General features: G+C 34.1%; 1 protein-coding gene across 1 annotated transcript in view; it reads right to left on the bottom strand.

The window, feature by feature from the left end:
- Window positions 1-12,174, bottom strand: part of WDR76 (WD repeat domain 76) — a 42,797-nt gene that overhangs the window by 27,655 nt on the left and 2,968 nt on the right. Inside the window, exons 3-8 of the mRNA XM_019725563.3 lie at window positions 9,654-9,746; window positions 8,431-8,486; window positions 6,003-6,129; window positions 4,187-4,288; window positions 4,044-4,087; window positions 3,021-3,174 (exon numbers count right to left, since the gene is read on the bottom strand). Of these exons, the coding sequence (XP_019581122.2) occupies window positions 3,021-3,174; window positions 4,044-4,087; window positions 4,187-4,288; window positions 6,003-6,129; window positions 8,431-8,486; window positions 9,654-9,746 (576 nt within the window). The remainder of the gene's footprint in view (window positions 1-3,020; window positions 3,175-4,043; window positions 4,088-4,186; window positions 4,289-6,002; window positions 6,130-8,430; window positions 8,487-9,653; window positions 9,747-12,174) is intronic.

Below are 12,174 nucleotides of genomic sequence, written 5' to 3'. Positions count from 1 at the left end.
TGCTGAATGTTTTATATACCTTAGCTCACTTAATCCTCCCAACAATATTATCAAGCTGGTACTGTGCTTCCCCGAAAATAACACCAGGTCTTATATTAATTTTTGCTCCAAAAGGCGCATTAGGGCTTATGTTCAGGGGATGTAATTCTGAAAAATCATTCTAGGGTTTATTTTCCGGTTAGGTCTTATTTTTGGGGAACCATGGTACTACTGTTAGGGGCTAAGTGAGGAAACTAAAGTACAGAAAAGTTAAGGAACTTGTCTGAAATAGTGAGGGCAGCTCCTAAATCATTTAACCTCTGCAATTAAGAAGGGTGTGTGTGTGTGTGGGTGCGTGTGTGTGCGCGTGCGTGCGTGCGCCTGTGCACCTGTTATAGGTGGGTGGGCCAGGATAGGAAGAAAAGGAAGGAAGAACATTAGACTCCAGGAAGCATTGCTTGCTTCATGAGGTAGCTGACACAGTATCCTGTAATTTTGCTTCTGGATCTGCTATTTACTACCTAGGTAATGTTGAGCAAGTCATGTAACCTCTCTGAAGTCAGTTTTCTCATCTGCATAATGGAAATAGTAAGAGAACCTACCTCAGAGTACAGATATGAAAATATGCAAACTCAATTTCTTGGTGTGGAGGCAATAGAACCGCAGGCAATACTTTGCAAGACTCAAACTCGAAGATCACTGGCCAAATAGACAATATTTATATTGTGAAAAATTTTTGTATAAATTATTGTAAAAGAAATCAATAATGCCAAACATAACACTGATGAATAGCATCTACCTGATTATTTCTTTCTGCTCAGGAACGCATAGCCTGCAAATACAAACATGACGACATTTCTGTCTGTCCTTCACAGTGAGGAAGCCAATGTCAGGAGACCAATCTTAAGAATTTTTACAGCACCTTCTTAAACACATTAAATAGTACATAGCAAAATAAACTCTGTTATAGTTTTTATTATCCAAGCACAAAAATTCCTCAAGGGAAGGGGAATAGCCATTTCACCAAAGACATCCAAATGACATAAAAAAAAAAATGCTCAACCTCATTAGTCATTAGAAAAATGCCAATCAAAACCACAATGAAATATACTTCACACCCACTAGAAAGGCTATATTCCAAAAGCAAACAATAGTATTAATGTGTTGGTGAGCACGTGGAGAAATTGAAACCCTCATACAATAGTAGTGGGAATATAAAATACTGCAACTACTTTGGAAAGCAGTTTGGCAGTTCCTCAAGATGTTAAACAGTTACCTACCATATGATCCAGCAATTCTAACCCCAGGTACCCAAGAAAAATTAAAACACACGATCACACACATATGTGTACACAAGTGTTCACAGTAGCATTACTAAGAAGAGCCAAAAAGTGGAAACAACCCAAGTGTCTATCAAGTGATGAACAGATAAACAAAATGTGGTATAGTCAAACAATGAAATACTATTCAGCAATAAAAAAAGAATGACGTACTGATACACGCTACAGTGCAGATGAATCTTGAAAACATGCTAAGAGAAAGAAGCCAACATAAAAGACCACATATTGTATGATTCTATTCATATGAAACGTCCAAAAGGGGCAAATTTGTGAAGATTTGCCTGAGTATGAGGGTAGAAACAGGCATTCAATGTAAGTAGCCGTGAGGAATCTTATAGGGATGACGAAAATACTCTAAAACTGGCTTATGATGATGGTTACACAACTCAGTCAACTTACTACAAACCACTGAATTGTACATTTAAAATTTGTGGATTTTATAATATGTAAATTATACCTCAATGAAGTTAATTTTTTTCCCAGGGGAGTTGGGAGATGAGCACAACACTGCCCAGATACTGGTTTTAGACTTGCTCAGTCTGTTAATGAGATAGCTTAAGTGCCCTGGAAAATTGAAAGGTTGACAGAGATATTGGACTACAGAGACCTAATAATACACATTTTTGGAGTCACCAGAAAAGACATAGCAAAGGGACTTTTCTACATGTGCTGAACTCTGTAGCGATCAACCCCCCATGAAAAGATCTTCCCTTGACTATGCTAATTCTTTTTCCCTTTTCAAAGTTCTTCAACAGTCTTTATCCATTGCTTCCATTTCTTCTATCACCCCATACTTTTTTAATCCCCTAGTCTGTGTGTGTTCCTTCCTTATCTCAATGTTATAGCTGTTCTCTCAACTTTCTAATGGTAGCCTATTTTCTAAACCAATGGCCTTTTTTCTGTTCTCATTCTTTTTAACTTCTCTGCAAGAAGCCCTGTCAAACTCCCATCCTTGAAATTCACGTCTTAACTTCTATAACCTTATACTATTTCTGATCCTCTTCCCACTTCTCTACTTCAGTTTTCTTTACCAAATCCTTTCACCTCCTACCCCCAACTCACATCTTATCAAAACATGGGAGAACCTTTGCTCCCAAAATAAGAGAAAATTTGGTTTCTATTTCTTCTTCCCACCTACAAAATCTGTTTATTATCAAGTAACCATGGTTTCTTCATCTTCATTAATTATCCTTATGACAATTTTCAGGTCTTTGTTTTAATTCCCCAATTAGAAAATAAATTCAGAGAATGTTAACTTGGCTTTTCTCAATTTTGTAGCCACTAAGAGCAATCAATGTAGAATTATATGTACAATGAATGGAATTCAATGTCTGTTTCTGATTCATCAAAAAATGGCTGGGATCATCCTAAGCAGATCCCTAGGAAGACATTTTGATTCAGCTTAGAAACTATTTTAAACATAATTAGAAAAATAAGAACTTTATGTGATCTTTTCATATAAGCATTTAAAGTTGTAATAGTTTCCTGGCAGTTAATTTATGCCCAGATGACTAATGACATTCAAACTAAAAATGTTCAAGTTCTATAAAGCAAATTTAAATTCCTCCATATTTCTAAGATTTGGAATCACAAAGCACAAAACTATAAATAAGTAACATCTATAAACACATGGTTCTAGGGTATTGTCTTAGACTATTTGATTCAAGCTTTAGTATCTTCAAAAAATTAATAATAACTTACCAAATCCCAAAGTCCAACTTGCCCAGATTGCGCCCCAGCTGCCACCAAAGTTTTAATTTCTGATGGATGGAAAGCCATAGAGAATACTGCACCTTTGGTAATTTTATAAACAGTATCTTCACTAATGACCATACCACTTAAATTGGCTTTGTAGCTGAGAAAATTAAAAAGTTAAATTTTAGAAAACCAATCTCAATAGACAAAATAAGACGACTCAAAAAAGAAAAATCACAATTAGTAAATAAATATGGGAAAATACTCAACCTCCTGGCAACCAAAGAAATTGAGTTAAATAATGGGGTACTATTTTTCACTTAGAAAAGCTAGTAGGCTGCAGTTAAACATATACATTCATATATATTGCTAGTGGCAGAATAAGTCCATATAAGATTTTTCAGAAGGAAAAAAAAAAAAGAGATTTTGGAAAATAATTCAGCAATGTATACCAAAAGCCATAAAAATGTCTATAATATTTGAGTCATTAATCTCACTTCTGGAATCTATTCTAAGGAAATAATCTGGTACCACAAATATACACTTCAACAAACACATGCCCATATAGAAACATACAAAACTAAATGGAAAACAACTCCAATACCAAGGGGGTAAGAGGAGGTTAAGTAAATTCTACCTACTCAATGGGATATTGCACAATTATTCAATAAATTTAAAGATTCTAGTAGCATGCAACCACAATGTTAATGAAAAAGCATAATGCAAAATTATATAGACATTAGAACATAACAGAATAAAAATGTATGGGGATTCATTCACTTATTAAACTTTGAATATATACTGTTCTGGTTATTGAGACAAAACCCTTGCATTCATGAAGCTTATATCCTAGTGGTACTGCATATGGCAATACTTTAAAGGAAATATATAAAAACAACAGTTGTTAAGGATAGAATTATTATGGATAATTTTTTCACCTCATTTTCAAAATTTCCTATAGTGGTATATGGTCTTTATCATTTGAAGATCTCAGAAAATGTAAAGCAAAAGCAAGGAATTTTAACTCACGTTTTAATGCTAGATAACTGCTTCTCAATGTTCTTACTACTTGTCTGAAACAGGAGAGACCAAAGTACTAAGTTAATATATGCACTCAAACTTCATGAACAAATGATTCTAAACGCTTATATAAAAGCCCTCCCAAGTGATACCTTGCTCACTTCAGCCCAAGTCTGTAGAAATTCTTTGAATAGTTCACTGTTGTCATCTCGATTTTCAGGAATCATTTCTAAAGGCCCAGGAGGTAACAAAGGCTGTTATAAAAAAAAAAGAAAAAAGAAAAAAGTTGGTTGATTGTTGTCCTGCCCTAGAACGTAAGCTTGAGGTTTTTCACTACTTTACTTTCATACCAACAACAGGGGTGACACATCATTAGCATTTCAAAAACAGCTGTTGAATGAATGCCATATATCCTATAAAGTAATAAAATGTACTACCTCCTTTAATCTTTTCAATATTAATCCAGTGAATGATACCACATTTTAAAGACATTGGAATGAAACCTAGAGAAGTTAACTTGTCCAAAGTTATACTGCCAATAACTGGAGTTGCTGATTCAGACAGTTCAATTTCATTACTCAAAGTTACTGTTCTATGCCAGCGTTTTTTAAAATCACAGGTGTAACCCATGGGTCATAAAATCATTTTAATATGTCACAACCAAGGGTTGGGGGGCTGGAAGGGATTAACAAGTACAAGTTGGTAGTTAAAAATAGTCACGGGGATGTAACATACAACATAGGGAATATAATCAATATTGTAATAACTACATACAGTGCCAAGTGGGTACTAATCGGGGGGGATCACTTTGTAAATTATATAAATGTCTAACCACTATGCTCTACACCTGAAACTAATATAAAATAATATTGAATGTCAGCTATAATTGGGAAATTTAAAAAAAAAATTTTTAAAGAATACTGTATACTTGAAAATTGCTAAGAAAGTAGATCTTAAATCTTCATTACATGAAAAAGTATTTGTGCCAAAAAAAAAAAAAAAATTTCACAACCAGCAATGTGTTTTAGTGAATGAGAAAAGAACAGAAAAAACAAAAGTGCCTCACATGTAGTTAAGGGTATCATGTCACAAAAGTTTGGTTTCTGGTGAGTGTGAGTGTGAGTGTGTGTATGTATGTGTGTGTGTGTGTGTGTATGTGTGTGAGTGTGTCATGAGTTCAATGTAAATATATTTCTCATCATGGGCGAAGGCTTCAAAATAATTTGAAAGCTACTCTTCCCATAGCACCTTAATTTGCAATTAACCACCAAAGCACCAGCCTAATTAGTGCTGTCTTATAATTTATAATTAAGTACTTAAATACAGAGTATTGCAAACAGCAGGTGCTCTTGAGTAAAAAATATAATTATAATCTTATTTAGACAATAAATTTGGTAAATAAGACCCTTCCCACTCATGATAGTATAAACTATAGCAAGGAACCCTCATCACTATTAACACATATTATTTATTATTAATATTAATAACTCCATTTATTACTGAGCCCTTAATACAATGTAAGGATCTTTACACAAACTATTTCATTTAACCCTCATAACACCCTGTTAAGTTTCTATTATCGTTGCCATTTAAAAAATGGGAAAGCCAGGACTCAGAAGTGTAAGTAATTTACCCACAACCCCACAGCAGGTAAGCCTGCAGAAATATAGACTCCAACCCAGTCTTAATGGCTTAGAAATCTTACTCATTATACCATACAAGTCAAGTATTAAATTAATAAAGCACAAATTAAACATAATTTAATGACCTTGTAGTCTAGTTTCAAACACTTCAAAATTGTCAGTATTTTATGGGGGGAGGGGGGTTGACAGTGTGAGGGATATAAATGATAAATGTATTATTTTGTTTTGTGCACCTGAAACTAATAAAAAATAAATAAATAAATAAAATATTTACCAAAAAAAAAGTCAGTATTTTATTAATTTAATATATTGTATTTGCACTTACATTTTCATCTGCTACTAATTTTGGCTGGGTTGGGGTTACTGGTAATGAAACTTCTGAAGGATCTACATTTAGTAATCGCATTGACCTTCTACATCCAGTCTCATTTTCTTTCTTCTTAGGCTTCTTTCTAAAGGAGTGGGGAGGGGGGAAACTCATGTTGTACCCATAAAACAGTTTACATATTTACTAATATTAAGGAGTTAACTTCTAGGAATGTATCTCAGGAATATAGTCACACATTGTACATGGCTACACTCACTTTAATTAAATGTCTAGAAATATCACAAATATTCATCATGGGGAGGTGAGGGCTATTAAACGATGACATACATACCTAACAAAACAATTTACAGTCATAAATAAGAATGAAATAGATAGTGTGCTGATATGAAATGAACTCATAAGAAGCAAAAACAAGGTCCAGTACATATTAAATATGATTCTATTTGTTTTTTTTCTTTTACAAAAACGTTACATATACATATATATTTGTGTATTTGAGATTACTGACAGAAGCATATACGTGAAACTATTAAGAGCGGTTTACTCTAGGGAGATGGTTTGGAGAATAAGGTCTAGGATGGAAAAGAAACTTAAATATTTCATTGTATTCCCTTCCATATAATTTACTTTTTTTTTTTAATTGGGGAATACTGGGGAGCAGCATGTTTCTCCAGGGCCCATCAGCTCCAAGTAGTTGTCCTTCAATCTAGTTGTGAAGGGCGCAGCTCAGCTCCAAGTCCAGCTGCCATTTTCAATCTTTAGTTGCCATGCAGGAATCGAATCAGCAACCTTGTCGTTCAGAGCTCACGCTCTAACCAACTGACCCACCCGGCCACCCCGGACATCTCCCCTTTCTAAATCCATGCTACAATTGGACTGACCCTTGTGGTTCTTATTATGATTGCAAGATGCCATTCAGCAATAACCGTTAGGAAACTTTGAAGAAAGTTAAGTTTATTCCTTAGAGGCCCTGGTGAGCACACGACATGCCGGGTGCACACAGGATAGAGATAGAGGGAGAGCATGGGCCTGGGTTCTGCTTTCATTGGGGTCGAAAGTGGGGGCCTAGGGTTTCCAGAGCTCATCTTTTTTGGTGAATTTGAAACGTAAGAGTGAGAATTTAAAGCCCTGGAAGAAAAACAAACAAGTAGCTCAAATGGTTAGTTATCAAAGTCAACCAAGATCTCTAAAACAAAAGTGGTTCAGTGCAGGGAGGCGGCCTGGCTCTTTATCTAGTGACGGGCAGTGTACTGATTCTACACAGCCTTCCTTGAAGGCAGATGCCTCTTTGAAATGAATGCCTCTTTGGAGTGGATGCCTAGGCAATCAAAGCTTAAGTCAGAAATGTACATTACAAACAGAAAAGCCAACTGTCATTGCTTAAACTACAATTACACGTTTGTGGTGATGCTGGTGTAAACAAACCTACTGCACTGCCAGAAGTTTAGAAGTATATCACATACGCGTACAATTACAGTAAGCGGCTATTCCATTTAGATTTGTGAAAGTGTGCTCTATGACGTTAACACACCAAGAAAATCACCTAATGACAAATTTGGGAACAAATCAAAAATCTATTAATCACGTGGTAACAAAAACAGTGCTATTGTTTTGCAGGATTAATGATGTTCCTCTTACAACATTTCACACTCACAAATATCTGGCCATGATTAAGTTTAGCTTTTCACAAGCTAATTGACCTGTATTGGAATCAACCCAATTAAGCGATGCTATATTTCATTAGCACTAGCACTAAACAAATGATCTAATGATGCCAAGATTTTTAGTTTCTTCATTTATACATAGGCACTGCTAAAATGTAGTAGACAGAACTTAAGCTAAGGAATCCTGGAATTCAAATCCTGAAGCTTCCACTTATGAGCTATTTTGACCTTGTGCAAATTACTTTACCTCTTTGAGCCTATTTTCTATCTCACAAAATGGATATATTACCTCCCACATTTGGTTGTTATCAGAATTAAATGAGATAATACAGGACAAAATTTTTAGGTCACTGAACTGTATTTCATAGATGTTCAATAAATGTTAATTTCCTTCCTTTATTCTAGGAATGGAAAAAATTAAGAAGCAAAAAGATAACAAAAATAAAAAGAATCTTTAAGAATAATAGTTTTCTAGGCAAAAATAAGAATAATTTAGTGGAAATAAAGATTTCCCTCCATTAGCAGCAACAGTATTGAATATAAACAAAATTCAGCTCTCAAGATTCTATTTCCTATATATTCCTTTGATTAAGATGAGAACTTTAGAGTTATTAAAAGGTAGCGTTCCTTCACAAATCCTGTAAGGATTAAGATTAAACTACAGAGTTTCTGATCTGTTACTTATTATGCCAAACCATTTTTTCAAATTATAAAACTCCCCAGTATATCATGGTGCAGACATTGTAAACCGAATCTTTTACCTTTTGGTCTCAGGAGGCTGTCTCTTCTCTATCATTTCACGGAGCCTCGCAGCTGACTGTAAAATACACAAAATATATACACATAAAAATAATACAACTACATAGCTTCCCTTTTAAAGTATTAAGCATCTGCTACGATATCCACATAAACTAAGACCTATACAGAAAATAGAGGTCCTCAAAATATGATACCTGCTCTTGGTAGTAGACATGAAACAAATATACTTATCAGTAACACTGTCTAAAGTAGTGACATTCTGTTACCTTGAACCAGGTTGCTAATGAGTTTACATGATTAAACATTAAACATTTAATCAAATACACTATCACAAATTAAAAGGTTTAACTTCTACTACTAAGGCAATCAATCCTACTTTGATATTTTCTAGATAAGTTATTTATAGGTTATACTTATATAAATCAAATAATTTCTGTTAACCAAAATCAAAATCAGAGATACTTTGTCTAAATTTCTGATGTATTTTCATTAATGACATATAATTTAGTTATATAAAATTATATTAACTCACCCTCCCTCCCCTCAAGATGACAACACACACTGAATATCTGAGAATCTGGTATTCAGAGAAATCACTTAATTCCTTAATAAAGCCAAAGGTTTGGTACGTTTTGGGGAAAAACATCACACACTCTCCTAAACAATTTTTCTCTCATATAGAAGTTTCAGCTCCAGTGTAAAGACACTAATGTAAATTATACCTTTAGTTATGATTATAAAACATTAGCATACATCTGGCCATTTATCCTAAAAGCTCTCTATACAAACTACTCCCATTTAGTTTTAAAGTTCAAGATTTCTTAAAAGAAAAAGCTTGTCCTCTCACCTGTCTACCCCACATCCTTCAACCCATCCATTTCCCACTTCCCTGTTATCCTTTAGTTAGAGCAACCACTTGAAACATACCGTTTCTTTGAATCCAAGACAATCTCTTTCATAAGACATCATTACTTTATGAACCACCAAAAGGTGGGGAGGAGAAAGCTGCCAGTCATAGTTTTAAGATGACAATTTCAAAAATATTAAAAAGAAAAAAATGTCTTGGTATCAATAAAATATGGTAACCTCTTTCTATTAAATGGAAACTTGCTCCTAATTTTACCCTCCCCCATTTGACACTATGAAACCTGATACTATTAGTATTTTATTGACCTGCTGGCAAGAGGAATAGCATCTTGGTTTTTATTAAAAACTCCACACAAACCTCAGACAACTGAAGAGAAGCAAAAAAGTTTGCATTTTCTGATATGTTCTTCAGTCTCTTCCTTTCGTATGGTGACAATCCTGAAAAATCATCCTATGAAATTACACCAAAAAGATTCTGTTATTTTACATAATTCATAGCAAGAGCACCTCACAAAACTAGGTGTTAGATTCTCTGCATGTATACTTTCCTTCAAATTGCACTACTCTTATTCATTTCATGACATCTTATCAAACCAGCACATTTGCTTTAATAGATATTGAGTGAAAGCATTTGAATTTGGGATAATCACAAGATATCTGTATGGCTTCCCAATTAAATAGCAAGTAATCTTATATCAGAAGTCAAGTAGTGTAACTTTTTTTTTTTTTTTTTAGTAGTGTAACTTAAAAGTAAATTATTTCCCACAGGCCATTAATTGTACTATTACTCAAAGCCATCTTTTTATTAAACAAAACATGAAAGAACTCAATAATCGAAAATTTTTAATTCATTGAAAGTGTTAAGGAAGTTCAGAAAGAACAACAAAAAACTAGATAAACATATGAGCAGAGAACTAGAGAAGCATATAACTGGAGAAGCATCTGGGAGGTCCAACATCCAACTAATAGTTGGGGGCAGGGGGAGTAGAGAAAATTGTTAGAGAAATAATATAAGAAAGTTTCTCAAAACTGAAAATGTGAGTTTCCAGATTACAAAGACCCCAATGAGTATGCAGCATAATGAGTGGAAAAAGACCCAAGCCTAGGTACATCATCACGAAATTTCTTAATACCAAAAAAAATAATAATAATAATTCTTAATACCTGAGATAAGAGAAGACTCTAAAAGTGTGCAGAGAGAAAAAAGATCACAAAGAACCAAGAATCAGAATGACACTAACTTCTCAATACTGAGGGAAGCTAGAAGACAATGGAACAATATGTTAAAAATCTAAGAAAAAATGTAATTATTTTCAACTTACAATTCTAAATCCAATTAAGCCATCAATCAAATGTAAAGCATAAAAACTTTTCCAGACAAACTACCTCTCATACACCTTTCCTTAGGAAGTTACTATAAGCTGCACTTCACCAAAGTGAGAGAATAAACTAAGAAAGAGAAAGACAGGATCCAGCACAGGAGCAAGAAAAGATTAAAGAAATTCAAAGGAAAATGGGAAAAGGCTGGCCAAGAAAAACAGTCCAGAAAGAAGCAGGAAAATGGAGGGCCAAAAAAATGCATACTCATTTTAAGAAAAGAAAAAGCTGTATTAAAATTGTAATACTCAATACAGACCGATAACAAAAAGATGAATATAAGTCATGTGTACACATTTTTTTGGCATGCCCGGTGTGTGTGTGTGTGTGTGTCTGAAGCCATTAGAATTCTTTATATTGAGAGAAATTTTACAACTCTGATAAAGCTTGGGCTGTACCTAATTAAGAATGTGTGAAGGAAAAGCATGGGTGAGGTGAGGCTACATGTGTGTAAAAGGTATGCTGTAAGTGAATCTTCATCTTCCGTAGTAAGTCAATATGTAGATAATGTGGCGGGGGTAGCTAAGAAGGCTGAAAGTACAATTTGTCTGTTGAGCAGCAATCACAAAAAGAGAGCGATGTAGCAGAAAACTGCTGGCTATTTTGATTTGTTTCTGTGTATATGTGTGTACATACGAAATTACGTGTGCGTATATGTGTGTATTTGTATATATGTAATACACATGTGGAATTATGACTTAAACATGTATTTACATGTATTACCTTGACCAAAACAAAGATTTTTCTCACATACACAAAATAATAGTGGCAGCAAAGGTGAAAGATTTTGTCACTGCCTTTAAAAACTACTTCTCAGAGAAAAACATCACCACCATCAAAGACTTCCTAAAAATCGATTTCAAAATGCTGCATACTGAGATCAAAGGAACAAATTTAAATGATTCTACTTACCACAAAAAAAAAGTAAGAAAATTTATTAAGAAAAATATCAGTTTTTTAAGAGATATGTGTAACGCAAACTATTCGCATCGATTACCCCCTCCAAAAACTTGCAACATGAAAGACAAAGACCAAGGAAACATTTTAAAAAGTGGACTCTCAAAATAAACATATTATAGGAAATAGAAATTTTTAAAAAAACACTCCATTATCTTCAGACACTTGAGAAGTCACTACGTCCATAAAAGGGGTGCTATGCTTAAAAAAGCAAAGAAGAAAAATAACTTCAATTTAAAAACAGCATGATACTAAAAATTCAAACTGTATGAATCAATTTATATAACATTCTCAAAATGACAAAACTATAGAGATGTAAAAACAAAATAGTGGTTGCCAGGGGTTAGGGATGGTGAAAAGAGAGGCTGATGAACAGAACTATAAAGAAGTAACCTAGAAAGCCCAACCGGTAACCACAAGATTGCCACGGGGATACCAAAGGCGGTTTGGGGAATATAATCAATAATGTTGTAAAGATTTGTAGGGTGTCCGATGGACACCTGTCTTATTACGGAGACCACTTCGTGGATAGTGTAGATGCCTGA

The sequence above is a fragment of the Rhinolophus sinicus genome, chromosome 3 (genome assembly GCF_057876585.1).
Source record: "Rhinolophus sinicus isolate RSI-liver-muscle chromosome 3, RSI-T2T, whole genome shotgun sequence".
NCBI classification, from domain to species: Eukaryota; Metazoa; Chordata; class Mammalia; order Chiroptera; family Rhinolophidae; genus Rhinolophus; species Rhinolophus sinicus.
Note: the sequence above shows the minus strand (reverse complement) of the source record. Positions and strands in the feature narration are given on the sequence as shown.